The following is an 18,760-nucleotide window of genomic DNA, read 5'->3' as shown; positions in this document are numbered from 1 at the left end:
TCTATCAGATTTTTAAATAACCAAATATCATATTGTCCTTAAAATTCCTTTATCGGTCGGGCTCTAATTTAGAGTACCCCGGTTCAAGACCAATAGGATGATAAACTCATTGGTCCCATGTGCAGTAACTGCTTAATTTGCACATATAATGTAGATTTATTTTGCTCCAGTGGTGATACATTGTGGTGTTTCTTTTTTTAACTTGTACTTGCATATCAAGTTTCACATTTGGCATAATAAAGTGACTGAACTGAGCTGTTTCCTATCGCATGCTAAAGTGAGACCACGAGGCTGCTGACTCCCGCTTCATATTTACAGTTCAGACACGAGAGTGGTATCAATCTTCTCATAACTCTTTGCAAATAAGCATATATTTCTCAGAGCAAAATGGTTCTAAAATGTACCTTACATGTATCTTATTACCGCTACTTCCTTACTGTGAAGAGTCTGGTAAATCAGGCTTTCAAAGTCATATTGTTTCTGTGTCACAAGAGCTCACTGTATATGTTGGATATTTTTCAGAAATAGACAAAGACGGAGTGATCGAACCAGACACTGATGAACCACAGGACATGGGAGAGTTTGAAAACACTGAGGTAAAAATCTTAAGCTTGTCTATATTTTATCAATTATCATGCAAACAAAATTCAAAGCCTATTCTCTCAGGATATTTAAAGTCCCGTGTTATTCAGGCATCCAATCTATTTTTTAATGATAAAGCAAAAAAATGAACTTGAAATTTAATAAAATATGGAAGATTCCATCCTGGGAAATAATATTTTTAGTTTGACCATCTGTGTCCACACATTTCCCCAGGTCACAGAGGAGATGATGGACCAGGCCAGTGAGAAGAAGATGGCGGCCATTGACGCTCTTGGAGAAGGTAGGTTGATGTTTAGTTCAGAAGGGGAATGCAGACTGATTAGGTTAATGGAAAGACTCTCAAAAGACTGGTATCCATTTTTTTTTTCTCTTATAGGTGATCTGCAAAAAGCTCTGGATCTTTTTACTGAAGCCATCAAGCTGAACCCCTGCGTAGCCATCATGTACGCCAAGAGGGCGAGGTGAGAGTCCTTGGTGTCTTTTATTCCGGTTATCCACGGCAGATCATTAAAGTATCATTAAGCCAAGCAACTGTGATTCCTCAAAAGAATAAGTTATATTTAAGAGCTTTTTAAATGGTGTCTTCTTGCCTTTCTGACTCCTGTTACAGTGTCTGTTATGAATAACTGAGTGTAGTCAGTTGTCCTGTTTGTGTCAGTGTCTTTATCCAGATGCAGAAACCCAATGCAGCCATAAGAGACTGTGACAGAGCCATCAGCATCAACCCAGACTCTGCACAGCCGTACAAGTGGAGGGGAAAAGCTCACAGGTACACTTCTATTTAACACCTTTACGCCTGCGTGACATAACCAAACCCTCAGTGTACACACTTGAAGTAGGACACACCTCATGTTGTTTGACAACTGGCATTTAATATTTAATCAGCTGAGCTAACTAACTGCTAAAAAATGTGGAATATCTTTTACATTGGGTTAAGCTCCCAATTCACTGCTCTATTTTTAGCTTTCCCAGAAAGCTCCTATTTCCTTTTTTTTTTTTTTTACGCAATACGCGAGCATATGTGTCGAGCCAGGCAGGTAATTGCATACAGGAAGACCACAGTGCAGCTGGATTCTTAACAAAAATAAACCGGCATGAAATGACAGAATTCCCGTTGTAAGCACTATTTTTGAATAATGTTCAACCATGTTTTTGTTGATTCTATTAAACCGATCTCACAGTGTGACATTCAATGAACCTGTATAACATGAAATGTGTGTGTACGTGGGTTGCAGGCTGCTGGGCCACTGGGAGGAGGCAGCCAAGGACCTGGCCACAGCTTGTAAACTGGACTATGACGAGGACGCCAGTGTAATGCTGAAGGAGGTCCAGCCTAAGGTATAATGCAAGAGAAAAGGAGGAATAAAAAAAGTGTCTTTTTACTTTCTTTTTTTTTGTACTAACCGTAAAGCAGGTATGTTACTTTAATGTGTTTTTCTTTTTCAGGCTAACAAAATCATTGAGCACAGACGCAAATACGAGCGTAAGAGAGAAGAAAGGGATGTCAAGCAGAAACAAGAGCGGATAAAGAAAGCCAGAGAGGAGCATGCACGGGCTCAGAGGGTGAGATGCTGTGGGGATTGCCATGTTCCAACTTACAAAAATATAACAAATGTCTCTTAAAGTTGAACTATTCTTCCTACACAGTCAACTGTAACATCATACTAACATAATCAAGTTAGTTAATAAAAGCTTATAAATACACTGTAAGTTGCAGCTGAACACGCTGGTGTCCATGGTTTTCCCACCTTGGTAGCCCAAAAGGAACATCTGGCGTCTGCTAAGCTCCACCCCCCTTAGCTACTGTTACTGCACCTGACAAGCTTATACAAAACGTGTAACCCGACAAAATAATGTAGAAGGAAATACTCCTTGGACTTGAAGTAACGTTGGGTTCTACGCTAAGCTAGATAGCTGGACATGCTAACGTTTGCAGGTTACATTGCAGCTTAAATAATCCATGTCTAAAGCGCGGGTTATGCTTCTGCGTTAAGTCTACGCTGTACGGCTACGTACGTAGGTGTGTGAAGACACGAACCCTATGCCACAGGGTCCTCTCAAAAAATGTAACCACACGTTGCGGGGGACTCGCATTACTCAGCCGCGGCACGGTAACATTGCATTTCCCCCCCCGACTCATTCCTGGGTTCTCCTTCTCCATAAACAGGAAATCGAGGAGAGGGTTAACTTTTCCTGATACAGATTTTCCACCGTGGTCAGAAAGCACAGGGGAGACATTTTGTTTCTCCCATTATGCCTCTGGAGTCGATACTCGCACCGAAGCTAATCGCCGCCACAGACTCCACACACACGCCAGCTTTGCCATTCTCCTAACGTGGTTGATGCACACACCTTCACTTAAATTACAAATCAAGCACTTTATTTCAATGGCTACTTTTCAGTTTTTTTTATTTTTTTATAAATGATTTAAATGTGTTGACAAACTATATTTTGTGATGACCTGATTATGTCTTATGTCAGCAAGCAATGCATAATCAAGGCTGTTGTAGAGGTTGATAAAAGCCTTTTACCCTTGCACCATATGCAGTGCACCCAGCCATATGATGCACATTACACACATCATTTGGGTGATATGAATGTAAGATGATTGCAGAAGTGACACTGATCTGTGTTTTTGTTTATTATTAATTTAAAGAAATGGCAGAGCAGATTCCGAAAACAAATCCAGTGTGGCAGGGTTTACATTTTTATGATGTAAATTGAGGGAGCAAAAGCAGTATCGGCTAAAGAAAATTGGCAGCCCGTATCGTCATCGGCTAAGGCTGATGGGGGGGGGGGTAAATATCGGTATCGGCACTAAAACCAAAAAAAATCCTTATCGGTCGATCCCTACTTCAGGCCACTTGCGTAAGCTACGGCAAAAGCTGTGAACGGAGCCTCCGCAGATCACGCTGTACTTGTTTACCTTGCTAAACTAGGATTGTACATTTGTTGTATAGTGAAGGGGTCAGGCGACAGGTTCCATTGCTCTCTGACTCGCCACACAGACTAAAACATGCAGCTCAAGGCTGCGTCTCCATCGGGAACGGCATCATCTACACTCTTATCTGTTATTTTTAACACAAAGCAAATATGATTAATATTTTCACAATGATAGTCATTAGTTAGGCTAATGACAACCACTGAATGTATTAAGTGTATGTACTATTAAACTCGTACCATTCTTTTGTCTTTTAACAGGAGGAGGAAGGACGACAGTTTGGAGGAGGATTCTTCCCAGGTAGGAGAAGAGAAACAAGCCCGTTCTTTTCAGGACGGGACGAGATGAACACTTCAAATTATAGGCAAATCAAATAGATGGATAATACCGTGTGGGAAATAATTCATACTCTATAAACACTTATTTGATTGTGTATTGTATGCTGTAAGATCTGAGACAGATCTTTTTTTTGTCATTTGAAGATATTTATTGAGTCATTAGTTTGGACCCTTCCTCAGCTCCACCCTGCAACATTACAAAGTACTTGTCTGTTCAGTAGGGATTCCTCAATGATTAATCAGACTGATGTGCTGCTACAGTTAATAAGTCTGGAGGTTTTTCTGCAGGTCCTGCTGGATTCCCAGGCGGAGCCCCTGCTGGCATGCCTGGTCTCGGTGAACTCCTGAAGGATCCTGAGCTGCTTAATGCCATGAAGGTGACTCAACTGCTCAAAACCCCACCACTTCCACTGCTATGTACCATGACTCTAGTAAAATATGCTTAGTCGCTTTCTCGCAAAGAGAATTGATTGATGAGAAAAGATTGATGCTACTCTCAAGTCTGTATGGTATATGTATTAGCTTAGTGTAAAGACTGGAAACAAGTGGGAATGGCTAACCTGGCTCTATTCAAATGTAACAAACCCCCTGTGGCTGGGTTGGATCAGGGGGTAGAGGAGGCGCACATACAGTTAAGTTTCTGCCTTGACGCGGAGGTCCAGGGATTGAATCTGACCTGTGACAGTTTCATGCATGTCTTCCTCCTCTCTCACCTAGCTGTCCTGTCCATTAAAAGTGGAAAATCCAGAGCGGCAAACCTTTTTCCTTACTCTCAACCCAACTAACTGGGATGTTGTTCATGTCCTCAAAGTTAGAAAACACCTGTGCTTGGCCTCAATGATATGGAGCTGTGGAGAGACACAGAGCTGTACACAACTTCTAAAGCTGTGGTAGGCATTTTAATTTTGGCATCATTGGGCAACAACTTCATAATCTTTCAGCGCAGTGTAATTCAAGGGTTGTGAGAGAAAACCAGACCTTGGCACCTTAAGCTTGGCTGTGTTTTCAGGCTTTTGATAATCTAGCCATGATGGGAGATTTTGGCCAATCACAGGTCATTCAGGAGAGAACGAGCGTTTCTGTTGGCTGTGCTGCACATGTGTTGCCCGTGCGACCGAGTGGAGAGCTGCAGTTTTAACCTTGACCCAACATTAGAACTTGGAAAAATGTGCTTTTCATTTCACCACGTCTTTAACGCGGATGTGAATAAAGGTGACCCTGTTTGTGTTCCATATTAAACTCCAGGACCCTGAGGTGATGACCGCCTTCCAGGATGTGGCACAGAACCCGGCCAACATCTCAAAGTACCAGAACAACCCCAAAATCATGGCGCTTGTCACCAAGCTGAGTTCCAAATTTGGAGCTTCACCACAGCCATAGACAGGACCAAAGACGAGAGGATACATGGTGAAACAATCTGGAGAGATCAAACAGGGGAGCAGGTGACGGGTTAATTAGAGTCATGTAGAGAAAGTGGGGCAACTTTTTTAAATGTTCTTATTCTGCCTGTTAGCACATAGCAACGTCCCAACAAATCAACCCGATGGTTAGGTGTCAGGTCCGATAACCTCCACTGACTCGTCTCAGCTGGGACTTTACTAAACCGCAGGTTGACATTTCTTAACCTGTATCTGAAAAAGCTAAACTGGAAGCTCCTGCTTACAATATTTTTTTTGTTATTTTTTACAGTCCTTCAATAACTGGTAATGGTTTAGGTCTTTTCTTTCTCCAAACATAGCCGAACTCTGTGTTGCCACGTTTTGTAATCAGGTCTGTTATTACAAATGCAAAAAAAACAAAACAACAAAGGCTGATCTTGATGTCTGACCCTGTTGGAAAAATATGATTCACAATAATAAAACCTCTGTTGCATCAAAACAGGTTTGAGATTATTTTGTAGTTCAGTTGTACAGACCAGACAGATTTTACGGTACATTCTTTTACTGCTGTTTATCTGTTCCAGAAAGCTTTAATAAGTTCATATTTTTAGCAAATTAACATCCAGGAGGACCTCTCTGACACAATATTAGGTTTTTAAGGTCCAGTAACAAATTGGAAGCAGCACCTTGGATGTGGATTTATAGTCAAATGAAAGAATTGGGGTATTTATCTCATATCCTCACTGGAAGAAACCGTTCCCCGTACTGATGAACCTGGTTTAACTAAACCAGGTAGTTGGTTACAATTAAACAGTTTTGAGGGCAGTGTTAATTGTGGTGGGCATTTTCTGTATTTTGACAAATTTAACTTTTTTGGGGATTTAATCATTAAAAGAATGTAACAAAACAATTTTCATTATCAATTAATCCAATGTTTTTCCCCTCAATAGTTTGGTCAATAAAATGGCAAAATCAACATTTCATAAAGGCCTGGGTGCTTAAAATTGGGGTACAACTTGGTTTTGGGGAATTCCACAAGCCACAATCTGCCAATTAACATCCACAGTAAATTGTTGGTCTCCCTGGTAGACACACGCCCGATGGACCAAGGCTCCGTCCCTACTACAGCGGCCCAGGGTTTAATTCTTACCTGTGGCCCTTTGCTGCATGTCCTCCCCCTTTCCTGTCTACAACAGTCCAATCAATTAAGTTTTATTTTTTAAATGTTTTAAAAATGTAATCACAAAAACGAGTCCCTCCTCCGTCTGACCAACACTAACAGAATATACAAGCGAGTCCCTGCAGGTGCTGCAGTATAAATCAGGCCCAGAGGGAGAGTGGCTCAGCAGGCCACTTAATCCCCATAGGGGATCGGTTTTTCAGACAGAGGATTACTGCTCTTTAATACGTGGTGGGTCTGGCTCTCATGAAGCCCTGAATCCCTGCGTCAAAGCTGATCTGACCAAGCAAATTCCCCTCAGACAGATGTTGTCCACCTAAATGTAGTTTATCAAGTTGTGAAAGACTTCTTGCAACGTGAATGATAAACCTTGTTATATTTAGCAGCTGGCCTTCCTGCTTCACAAGCCAGCACACTGACCTGTCAAACCCCTAAAGATAATCTGTACTACATGCACCAGTAAAAAAAGATATGTGACAACATTAATGTTTATTTGTGTAATTACAACATACCAACACAAAGACATGGGTGTAAAATAACAACTAGGCTTACAAGCGGAAGGGAACAGAAGCAGTGAGGGTGTCACTTGTAGAAGCCAAGAACAGAAGTCAGCAGTAATACAGCTAGTGTCCGTATCTGGAAAACACGGGAGAGAGAGAAAGGACATACTGTGTTCAGTTCAAGAAATATTCACTACTTTGTTACAATAATCCAGACATTTCCCCAAAGCCACGCATCTGTGCTACACTTAAATTTACAAGTACTGATACTCACTTCTGAAACTCCCACTCCCTGTTGTCCAGAGGGCACACCTGTCTGGTTTTCAGCCAGCGGGAAATACAGTGGAAATGGAAGGCATGCTGGGAAAGGAAGAAACAAACCGGGTAGAAATGCACATCAATCAAAAAATTAGAGTGTGTGTGTGTGTGTGTGTGTGTGTGCGTGTGTGCGTGTGTGCGCGTGTGCGCGTGTGTGTGTGTGTGTGCGTGCGTGTGTGTGTGTGAAACTTGTTAGATTAAAGACATATTTACTGATCCCAATAAAATGGGAAATTAGTGTTGCAGCAGCAAAATCAGTCTCACAGCACATAATATAAATGCAATACTAGGATACAATATACATGAAATAATAGGAATAAACTACAAGAACAAGTTGGGAATAATGCAATATCCCAATCCTTTTACTATAAAAGGTTTGTATAACAGTTTAAACATTGTGCTGCCATCATACAGTCACACACTGACCATGGATCATCATTTTGATTCCCTGCTCATTTTGCAGCACTCTTATTCTAATCTCAATCACTCAATCCGCTTACTTTTTCGAAAAACCAAATTTTTTGCAGGATGAGAATTAACGGGATCATGTTAGCGTGGATTTGTTGAGTCAAAGCCCTGTAATATGGTCTTATGCTCATGTTTACAGCAATCACTTGAATTTTCTCAAGAAATGCTTCTCGATTTGAATAATCATCTTTTGATCAAACTCCGAAATTACATGGTCAAAGATATTTAAATTGGGATCTCTAACTAAGCTCATATCTAGCCATGCATACAGTTTGGGTTGTATATGCAAAAGGATTTGAGATATCCATCTCCATCTCTCTGTTTGTCTTGTGTTTTCAAGATTTAAAGTTACATTTTAAAAACACACTTTTCCAGAAACAATGGCCATGTTACATAAGATATCCCCAGAGACAGAGAAAGCTTTCACTTGGGAAATATTTTTGCCAACAAAACCACTATTGACCTGATAAGTGACATAAGTTAGAGTATGGAGACTCACGTTGCAGACACCCCAGGCTACAGTGCACTCCTCAGAGGTTGCAGAAGCTTGGTTGGCCTGGCACTCTATACCTGATGGGGGAGGGAGAAATGTGTCAACAATTTCAAAGCTGACATCATGTCACTTCAACTTGTTGTTGATGTGCAATTTCACAGCTGCTGTCCCCGACCAATTCATTAGTTATTCACAGTTCAATTTGTATCAAAAGGAGAAAGTCCCAAACTGCTTGACAGTGAACTCACAGAGATCCATGATGTGGTTCCGACAGATAGCACAGTTATCCACCACAATGTCCCAGGCCCACAGTGCCACTGCATTCCACTGGTTGGGAAATCGGAATCACAAACAAATATTACCTGACCCACACTTTCACTTCAGATGACACAGAATAAAAGACATTTAATGACAACTTCGCACTACATTTAGTTTTTAGATGCAAAATATGATCAGGTATTTTGGTAAGTTGTCCTGTCACTAGTGGGCCTTCTTCTTTAAGGTAGGTCATTTTATTTCATTGCCTGTGATCAGGCCCACCCCACCTGAAGGCACCGAACCCCCAACTGGTCGGGGTGCCTTTCCCTGGGCAGCCCCCTCACTCTGACATCTCTCCATTAGTGCATGTGTAGGTCCTGAGCATGTGTGTGTAATTCCGGCCGGTTTGTAATGTGTGTAATAACAACAGAGTGTAAAGTGTAGTTTCCCCTTGTGGGATTTATAAAGTACAATAAAAATTAAAAAAAAAAAAAAAACTTGACAGTGCTGTCACTGAAATATAATTTTAATATTGTGTCGTACCATTACAAAACCTTAACTAACGACAGCTGACGTTGATTAATGAACGCAACCTTGAAAGCTGGGTTCCCAAAATGTTCTTATAACATTTAACGTTAATTAGTTGGCAGCGTTACAATACCTTCAGGTTTAGGCTCGTATTAATGGGAAATCAATCTCCGGAAATGCGGTTTAGCTAAGCTAACTTAGCTCCCAGAGTTAAGAGCTTTGTTTTTTTTAACTTTACGTAGGGTTTAATCTTAACATCGGGAAGGCGTTTCTGTTCCGTTGATTAACTACATTGTGATGAGGGTTGGTGATCACTATTACATCCCCATCACAATTTTCTGCGATTCCCCAAAAGCGAAGTGCAAATTCATGCCCTGTTTGAGGCTAACAGCTAGCTTAAATTAGCTACTGTCGTAACGGTAGAGTTAGCTAGCGCTAAAATGCTAACGGAAAGTATGCTATCTAATTAGTAGCAGTGAGCTGAGTTAGGGCCATTTGTGGCACCTGGCAGATTATACAATCCCTCTACGCCACGACACCAAGTTACTTTATTCAACCATACCTTCTTTACTTCAAATCGCTTTTTGCTGGCTCCACTGTTTGTGCCGCTTGGCGTATCTACATCCATAGCTGCTGCCATCTTGAAAGGAGAAGTTTGTGACGAGTTTATTTACCCGGAAGAAGAACATCAATTTCCGTTGTAGTAGTTTGCTGTTGTAGCTCTTATTGAACCATTTGTTTTAGTCGCTTGTGTCATGATTTTCTCATTCTGAACTGATTATGTTATGTTGCTTGAAAACATAAAGTGGAGAGTGCATTGAAAATAAAAACAAAAAGTCAGGTTCCACCGAGATTTGAACTCGGATCGCTGGATTCAGAGTCCAGAGTGCTAACCATTACACCATGGAACCCTATGATGAAGCTGTATTAATCCTAGAGAATATATAGTTATGTAAATACGCTTTGACCTGAGCAGATTCATAGAGCAGATAATTGTGACTGGCAGGAGTACACTGTAGTGTAGCTCTTATAAAACACACAAACGACCAGATATCACCTTTACATTACCTTTATGTATAATATTATTAAATGTTGATTATTTATTACTCATTATTCACTGTACTGTTTTTCTTTTAGACCTGACACTCTGAACTGAATTAGACAATCTTTACTGTGTCAGAGATGTGGTTATGTTCTCTATCTGTCAAACAAATCCCAACAATGTATATCTCTTGCAGGATTGAGAAGGCTGAGAATAGACTGGGTACTCAGGTTGCTTCTTTCTTTTCTTTTCCTTCTGTGCTTTGCTGTGTTTATAATGCCCAGATAGTATAGTATAATAGAGCATGTAAATTCCACACAATAATAATAAGGAGTTTAATTTTGAAACATGGTCACACTTTTAATTTGTTAAATTCACGTATTACAGTGTCTTCTTGTTCTTTATCCCTTTTGGTGCCACATGTTTCCTCTGAGGCTTGTTCTTGGTTGGCTTGGGTAGTTTAGCTTTGGGCTTTGCAGGCCTATTTTTGACTCCAAGTTCCTTCGAGAGGCTGGCTTTGGGTTTCTTAACATTTGGAGGTGTCTGGGCCACAACAACCCTCTCGTCTGGAGGAGCGCTGTTTTCTGGGCAGGACGTGAACACAAGGACGTCCCTGACATTCTGACCTCTGATCTCAGGAGGGTGACCACAGGTGGCGATCACCTCCAAACTTACATTCTCCATCCACCTGAGAGACAGAGGGAAACAAGCACAGTCAAATACGTGTTGTCAATAATGTAGCTTTTGATAACAGTTACCAATCTAGGACCTAGGTGTTACTCAAAAACACTTCAGCAGCAGTGATGAAAGTTCACAAACTTACTACCAACTGTGCCACTCTCCTGCCATAACAATTTTTTTTAAAGGTTCACTTAATTTGCTAATAACAGCTTAAGGCATTAAAAAAATGGAAACAATATGTTTTCCTCCAAATGATTTGCATAGCCCTGGTCTCATATTGCCGGACCTTCCTCCACAGTAATGCGGAAGAGGGTCTGGCGAGTCCATACAGCATTCTGGGATGGGAGAAAAACATGCCCAATCCTAGTCCTAATATCAGGTAAACTCTGGACTGACCTGCGTAGCGGCAGCAGAGGACAGTCACACAGCAGGGGGTTGTCCCGCAGGTCGACCACCTGCAGGCCGGTGAGGGGGCTCAGGTCAGGAAGATCCTCCAGCTGGTTTCCTCTCACAGTCAGAGCCCTCAGTCCTGGGCCCAGCCCTGCCAGAGCGTCCCTGGACATCTGGACGGTGGCATCATTTAAAGAGCTGATCAGCAATGAGTCCTGCTTTTTGACTAGTTAGCATTAACATGGTCTCAGTGTTGAGAATAATATTAATCCAATACTTAAATTCCCATATAGTCACACACAGACTTCACAGCCTGATGTGAAGGCAGGTGTTTTTCCTATTGTTAGAATCTTGTTTCCGCAAGATGATAATTCACTTAAAAAATATGTCTTAGGTCGTCTTAGTTATATTTGGGGCACACGTGCATTAGTCTCAGACTTAGACTTCCTTCCCACCCTTTAACCTTCATTTGGATTTTCAGACTCCAACTACTTACAAAATGGCAACAAGCATACACTCAGAAGACATGCTTCAAAGAGTAATTTTTGCTACTTGTTGTCCACATATTTCTACAATTAATAATAACATGACACTTGTTGTCTTGTTGGCTTACACAAAAAGACTTCTTGTACCTTCTTCATGCCCATCTGGTCCATGTAAAGCCTCTTCAGACTGTGAGAAAGGGGCTTGAATGCGTTTGGTCCCACCCAGCGAATCGAATTCTGAGACAGGTTGAGTTCCTCCAGGGTAGAGGCCTCGGACAGAGCCTGGGTAGGCATCTCAGTCAGCTGATTTGAATCCAGATGAAGTGTACGGAGAAAAGCAGAGTCCAGTGCACCTTTAGCAATAGCAGTTACGGTGTTGTTGGTCAAGTAAAGTTCCTGAAGTTTAGGTGTTACTGAGGACAGCAAACTAGTGGGCTCCAGTTTGGAGATGGCATTTCGCTCCAAGTGTAACACAAAAAGACTTGGTAAGAGTGCCAGAGCTACAAGAGAGACACAAAGAGACAGAAAATGTCTTTTTTTCTGTTTTCTTTAAACACATACTGTATATACAGTGTAAATTCTTGTAATGTCCATACAGCCACACTTGACTGGACTAACCACCCACCTGATCCGGGGAACTGTATTAGTCGGTTCCCTTCCAGGTGAACGTAGTTGAGCTCTGGGGCTCCAGCAAAGGCTCCGGGGTCCAAGGATGTGAGGTCATTGTCAGAAAGATACAAATAAAACAGGTTTTTCATTCCCCGAAAGGCACCACCTTCGATTTCGTGGATTTTGCACAACTCCAGGTGAAGAGAAACAACTTGGCTGGTGCCTGGGAAGCTGTTGGCAGGAAGGTGGTGGAAGTGGTTGCTGCGGAGGTCAAGCAGCTGTGTCTTAGTGGGGAAGCCTCGTGGGACTTTGGTGTGACCCCGACCCTCACATGTGGCGTGCTGGGCTTCAATCTAGGGAGGGTTAAAAACAGTGATGGGAATAACGGCATTATAAAAATAACGGCGTTACTTTTTTTCAGTAATGAGTAATCTAACTGATTACTCTTCCCATCCTAATAACGCTGTCATAGTTACTGCCCAAAAAAAAGCGGCACATTACTATAATTGAAGCTGATTTTTTTCATCAGACTGATTTGATCTCTGAGCCGACAGGCGAAGACTTTTTTTCTTCCTTGGTTAGTGGGCCGTGATGATAAATGTTGATGATTGGCTGAGGTTGAGGAAAATAAATAGTTCCAAAACATCTATTGTGTTATCCTTTATATAAACATAATATCTACGTACATGGCATTTGATTGGAGGATAGTCTCACTTTGTCCCACAGCAACATTAAAAAAGTTTAGATGTGTGTACAATGTTTCTGTTAATGTATTGTATTAAGTGTCCATGTCATTATAATACTCAGATTTACCATAAATAATTGAACATGCACATGTATTTTAAGTCCATTTTAAGTTACTTGAAAGCAACGCATTAGTTGCTTTCTGAAGTAACTACTTACTATTATAATTTGTAACTGAGTATCTAATTTAGCTACTTTTTAGTAACTGATTACTTTTTAAAAGTAACTTGCTCAACACTGGTTAAAAACCAGAATGCAGTATAGAAAACAATGGTTTAGGTGCTGGGCGGGTAGGGTACGGTGAGTTTGCACGCCTATTATGAAAAAAAAACTGTAGCTTTGATCCTTATATCCTATAATGACAGTCCAGTTATTGTAGGAACCCAATCTAAAAATGGGACTTTTGCACCCACTGTATGTTCAGAGCGAAGCAAAGCAGCAAATGGAGGTGCACTGTAAAACACTCACATCACAGTCACAGTCAACTGGACACTTGACTTTCTGCTTGGGTTTGGCTGTGGGTGGGATGCTTCCTGTGCTCTCATCATCCTTCTCAAACTCATCCTGCGGTGCCCCCCCCCTGCTGCGGCAGCGCAGATCCAGAGGAAGCACGGCCTGCAGCGGCTCCTCTGAGAGGTGAGGTGGTCCAGCGCAGGCTCCCAGCAGCTTCACACCGCGGACACTCGCCCACGCCCTCAGGGGCCGCATGTAGCAGTTACAGTACACTGGGTTGCCTTTAAAAAAATAAGTAATGATCAGGAAATCTTGTATATGTATGTTATTATCCTCCATTTGTGTCAGGGGCCAAACGCTTTCGTGGTTCGTGGTTCAAATGTCTTGTCAAAAGCCCCAAATATGTTAAGGTTTTAAAATAACTTTAGCTTTTTGTTATTTCCCAAGTTTCTCTGACTGGACCGGCAAATCCATGGAGCAACATTTCTACTACTAGGGAAATAACGCCCCATTATTATAATTTATTATTAAGTATATGCCAAATTCCTTCCCTACTTTTTAACTCAAAAATCAGACAGTTTTTTTGCTTCGTTTTAGGGGGCAGGAGTGAAAATTAGTCCTTAACATTTCTTGTGTTCTGGTTTCAAAATGATGAAGTCAGTCAAAGAACAATTAGATACAAATCGGATGTAGGCTCTACAGGATGATTCTTCTTCTTTTCCCAAATGATGTGCAGCTTTCTAGACATTCCAGTCCAATTAAAATAGCTTGAAAAATAGTGGGAAAAGCTGCCATAAATGGAGTATGTGCCCAGACCCCGTCTAGGTTTGGGCTGAGCATCAAATGTTTGCAAGGGATGGCTCCGCCCCTGATTTTATGTCAATCAAAAATGTCAGAACAGAGTGGTAGCCTACCTGTCAAGTTGAGGCTGGTCAGCTCCTCGGGGCCCGAGAATGGCTCCAGGTAACGAAGCTGATTGTGGCTGAGGTCCAAATGGGAGAGGCGGGGGGCGCGGGACAAAGCCTGATCAGACAGGTCCTGAAGGGCCATGTGGTCAAGATAGAGGTGTGTAAGCTTCGCCATGGAGACGGATTCCTCCCCGAGGTAGGTCATGGGGTTGTGGCTCATGTCCAGGCGCGTGACCTCTGGGGGTCTTTACAAAGAGAGGAGCATAAAGTCACAAGTTGAATGACAAATGACCTGCCGTTTGACATTTCTTCCCTCTAATTATTTACTGTATATCTAATAACCAAAGCTAAACATTTAAAACAAAACAAATGAAAAACCGTATCTGAAATAGTGTGTTTCTACATCAATCTACATCAAGGGCATGTCACTAAAAAACCAAAAATGTCAACCTCATAGTGGCACTGGAAGCAAAGTCATGTGAACACAGTAGTCTCAATCCTCTGGGGACCATGAACGTCTGTAATTCCATAGCAATAGATCTAACAGTTTTTACAAAATTTGACAAAAAGCCAAAAAATGTCACCATGCAGAGGAGGTCAAGGTATTAACGTTCAGTAGGCTTTATGTTCTGGGTTATGTGAATCTCTAACAGTATTGGCTGACAACCCATCTAATAGATATTTTAGTCTGGACCGACCGACATTGCCATCCCTAGGCGCAGAGTGGCAACAAATTATATTGCACTGATTCAGGTCAAATAAAGTCAATTTTATTCATATAGCTCTGAATCACAAATCAGAGGGGAGAGAACACACTCCTTTGCCCCCCAATTTGGATAAGATAATAAAAACTGTTTTAATTAGAACAAAATAGAAGAAAACTCAAGAAGAGCAACAGCTCCCTCTTCTCTGACATGCAATGGGTGTTAACAAAAAGGACAGATTAATTTCTGTCAGTAAGGGGGAAATCAAAGTGACAATCCCAGTTTTATTTCTCTTTCTGGTCTTGTACTGGGCAGCGATAACACAATCAGGTTTGTTGGCCAAAATTATCTCCCCTCTAGTTAGGAAAAAGTGGTGACATTTGTTCCATTCTTCTACTGAGAAGTCATAAGCATTGTTTTCTATTAGAATATTAGAATAACACCTGTATAATGCCCACAATAATCCTTCAGATGGTCCCACCTGGTCATGGTCTGAGTGGGGAAGAACTGCAGCTCATTGTGGTCCAGGCTGAGGCGGCTCAGGGTGAACAGTCCAGCGAAGGCCTCGTGGTCCAAGTTGTTCAGGGAGTTATGGCTTAGACGAAGCCTCTTGATGTTGTTCAGGCCCTGGAAGAGGAGTCAGATTGCTGGGGGATCATATTGCCAAACAAAATCATTCATTGTGTGAACAGTATGTGTGTGCAGCAGCATTTTGCATTTTGTGATGAAAGAAAAGCCTTTATTCAATAAGTACCTGGAAGGCCATGTTAGGGATGTAAACTAGCTGGTTGTGGGTGAGGGCCAGCATGTTGAGGAATCCGAGCTGTGTGAAGGCTCCAGGCTGGATCTCTTCCACACGGTTATGGTCCAGATGCAGCTCCTTCAAGGAGGAGAGGCCGTCAAAAGACTCCTGCATCGGGTCAGAGGTAGGAGGTACATAGGGAGGGAAAGGGAAAATGAGATAACCTCGTACTGTCTGAATGTTTCAACAGCCAAGACCAACTCAACTCGGTCTCGGTGTTGCAGTTCTGTTCTCTTACCTGATAGAGGACATTGATTTTGTTGTAGGCCAAATTTAGGGAGACCAGGCGTCCCAGGGTCCGGAAAGCGCCTTCCTTCACCTTGATGATGTTGCAGCGCTGCAGGTTGAGGTGGGTGAGGTAGGGTGTGAGGATGAACGCCCCCCTGGGCAGCACCTGCAGGTTGTTGTTCCTCAGGTCTAGTTTCACTGTAATCTGTTAGAGCGATAAAACGGAACAAAGGATGTATCTGAGGCAGGGGTGATGCACAGTGGGGGGGGGGGGTGTGGCCGCTCTGCCAGTGAAAAGAACAATACGTTTGCTGTTGACCCCTGTGCAAAACATTAATCTCCTGTTTTCCTTCATAGCTATCCAACAGAATGAAAGGCATGCAAGAGGTCTTATAAAAGTGTTTGTACATTTACCCAGTCTCTGCCAGACCCTCCTCTAAACCACGCTGAAGAAGGGTCCAGGCTACTCCACATGGCATTCGGGGATGGGAGGAAAAGTGGTCTGTTTTATTGGCATTTCTTTAAACCAATCAGAATCTTCATGGGCTGCACCAAACTCCGCACAGAGCCACAAGAGAGAAAACTTAGATTGGACAGATAGTCTAGCTAGCGGTCTGGATTAACCCCGCAGAGATCTGAGGAGCAGTTAACGATAGTCCTCAGAAATCCACCAAATTTAAAATTCCAACAATCCTGGAAGTGGAACATCAAGGATATAGAACATTTACCTAATCTGAAATGCACCAAATAGTCAACAGCTGCCATTAAAGTGCTCATTTCATGCTCATTTTCAGGTTCATAATTGTATTCAAAGGTTATTTCCAAAAATGTTAACACGGTTTCATTTTCACAAAAAACATATTTTTGTTGTAGCGCACATTGCTGCAGCTCCTCTTTTCACCCTGTGTGTTGAACTCTCTGTTTTAGCTTCAGAGTGAGGCATCTCACTTCTATTCCATCTTTGTTGGGAGTCGCACATGCGCAGCAGCTAGGTAAGGACTACTAGCCAGTCAGAAGCAGAGTATGAGGGCGTGCCATGCTAGCAGCTAGGTGAGCATTATAACGTGTGTTACACAGTGACGCAGCGTTGTCATGGGAGTAAAGACTGGACTACAACAGAGCAGTTTGGAGCAGTTTGTGTTTTCTGTTTGGGGGGGGGGACTTTGGGCTTTTTCACTTTGTAAACCTACTACATGCACAAAAAAGATATTTATTTTAACAGTGAACAAAAGGGGCAAATCCAAAAAACATGATGTGAGCACTTCAGTGTTTTTTCCTCAAACACTTTAGATTTGAATTCCTCACCTCCTCTACAGTCGGGGGGATTTCCGTTAGGTTCTTGCCAACACAGGTGACCGTGAGCTTGGTGCTGTCACAGCTGCACGCTCTGGGACATTTGCCTGCTTCAACGAGTGAACTCGGCGCTAAAACCAGCAAGGCGGCCGCAGCAGAGAAGAAAAGCATCTGTGCCAGAAAATAGAAATATGCATAAATTAAAAAAAAAAAAAAAGAAAGAAAGAAAGAAACTCTCAAGGAAACTCTTTACCATTTAGTGAATGTGTAATCAGGCACAAGCTTAACCAAAGTTGGGTGTTTAGAGAACTAAACAGCCTTTTTTTTAAATACATATATAATCAACTGTTCAGACTACTACTTGTAATGACATTGCTTATCTGCTGTTCTAATTTCGAAATACATAAAAACATATTGTTGGGTGTCAAATACTTTTACTTTTCCAAATCTCAAATTTGCACTAGAACTTTCCCAGTGTTCGCTCATCAGCAGAAAAACTGTTACTGTTATTGAATTGAATTGAATTGAAACGTCTAAGCTCAAAAACAGACTGGAGGATATAGTGAGGAACCGGCTTACCTTAAAGCAGAATGCCAGGCTGTCACTGCCTGTGTGGTAACAGGACTGAAGGCGGTACATATGTGAATCTGCCAGTTCAGGCTTCAGTTATCTGCCGCTGACTCTTTTATTTAATTTCACTCGGAGTGTGTCCAGCACCGACTGCCAGCCCAGCAGGCAGACAAACACGGCTTTGGGAAATTCTTTCACGATGACCCCTGATCCCTGAGCCCCCTCACTGCGAATTAACACCTCGGCTTTACATTTTCTGTCTTGTGAAGAGGCCGAAACTAAGGGAGCAACTGTATTTGTTGATACATGTAAGAGATAAACTGAGTCTTCTTGGTTTGTAACATTTGGGCTTTATACTTCTTTGAACCCCAGTGCCACTAAACAAATCAGAAAAGAACACAACAAAATATATGTACAAAACATATGACTTTCTTCCATAAATTTAATGAGCAGGGATAAAGGTAATCTAGTTTTGTTGCATTAAAATTTATAAGAGTCCTGTTGCTCAGTTTTCATGCACATGTCTGTTTTTCACTATGACATCTCTCCACTGGTGCAAATTTCCCCTTGTGGGATAAACCATGTACGCCTTGTGGCCGGGTTAGCTCGCTCCACGATGGTTTTTGCCACCAACGTCGCCTAGAGGCAGCTAACCCTAAACCTAAACATAACCATTGCCCCGCTGCCTGGAAGGAGACGTTGGGGGTAAAAAAACACCAAACACTGGTTAGCTCAGTTGGCGGAGCAGGCGCACACACAGCGGCTTGAGAAAGTTTACACACCCATGCTAAAGTTGATTTTAAAGAGAAATAAAAAAAACATCTTTTGGAAATTGATCTTAATGC

At 42.0% G+C, this 18,760-nt stretch overlaps 4 protein-coding genes and 1 non-coding gene across 5 annotated transcripts in view; 1 reads left to right on the top strand and 4 right to left on the bottom strand.

Annotated features, from left to right (window-relative positions):
- Positions 1–5,521, top strand: part of st13 (ST13 Hsp70 interacting protein) — an 8,908-nt gene extending 3,387 nt beyond the window's left edge. Inside the window, exons 5-13 of the mRNA XM_032537259.1 lie at positions 523–596; positions 817–883; positions 980–1,064; positions 1,262–1,372; positions 1,839–1,941; positions 2,050–2,166; positions 3,805–3,844; positions 4,171–4,259; positions 5,128–5,521. Coding sequence (XP_032393150.1) covers positions 523–596; positions 817–883; positions 980–1,064; positions 1,262–1,372; positions 1,839–1,941; positions 2,050–2,166; positions 3,805–3,844; positions 4,171–4,259; positions 5,128–5,262 — 821 coding nt within the window. The 3' untranslated portion in view covers positions 5,263–5,521. The remainder of the gene's footprint in view (positions 1–522; positions 597–816; positions 884–979; positions 1,065–1,261; positions 1,373–1,838; positions 1,942–2,049; positions 2,167–3,804; positions 3,845–4,170; positions 4,260–5,127) is intronic.
- Positions 5,522–6,913: 1,392 nt separating this feature from the next.
- rbx1 (ring-box 1, E3 ubiquitin protein ligase) lies at positions 6,914–9,835 on the bottom strand. Its single transcript, XM_032537264.1, has 5 exons — positions 9,569–9,835; positions 8,469–8,547; positions 8,227–8,297; positions 7,216–7,301; positions 6,914–7,077 (listed from the first exon to the last, which is right to left on the bottom strand). Exons 1-5 carry the CDS (start codon positions 9,644–9,646, stop codon positions 7,065–7,067), a joined length of 327 nt encoding a protein of 108 aa, XP_032393155.1. The 5' UTR covers positions 9,647–9,835; the 3' UTR covers positions 6,914–7,064.
- rangap1a (RAN GTPase activating protein 1a) overlaps positions 7,355–18,760 on the bottom strand; it is a 21,801-nt gene continuing 10,395 nt past the window's right edge. Inside the window, exon 16 of the mRNA XM_032537251.1 lies at positions 7,355–7,382. The gene's annotated coding sequence lies outside the window, so the exon portion shown is untranslated. The remainder of the gene's footprint in view (positions 7,383–18,760) is intronic.
- On the bottom strand, positions 9,846–9,917 carry trnaq-cug (transfer RNA glutamine (anticodon CUG)). The gene has a single exon. It is a non-coding gene; the product is annotated as a tRNA-Gln (tRNA).
- chadla (chondroadherin-like a) lies at positions 10,184–18,054 on the bottom strand. The gene is made up of 11 exons (XM_032537246.1): positions 17,925–18,054; positions 17,358–17,516; positions 16,063–16,257; positions 15,777–15,932; positions 15,504–15,649; positions 14,325–14,563; positions 13,426–13,691; positions 12,230–12,566; positions 11,752–12,104; positions 11,126–11,292; positions 10,184–10,736 (listed from the first exon to the last, which is right to left on the bottom strand). Exons 1-11 carry the CDS (start codon positions 17,982–17,984, stop codon positions 10,430–10,432), a joined length of 2,385 nt encoding a protein of 794 aa, XP_032393137.1. The 5' UTR covers positions 17,985–18,054; the 3' UTR covers positions 10,184–10,429.

This window comes from Etheostoma spectabile, chromosome 15 (assembly GCF_008692095.1).
Source record: "Etheostoma spectabile isolate EspeVRDwgs_2016 chromosome 15, UIUC_Espe_1.0, whole genome shotgun sequence".
Lineage (NCBI taxonomy): Eukaryota > Metazoa > Chordata > Actinopteri > Perciformes > Percidae > Etheostoma > Etheostoma spectabile.
The sequence above is the reverse complement of the archived record's forward strand: the minus strand, read 5'-3'. Positions and strand labels throughout refer to the sequence as shown.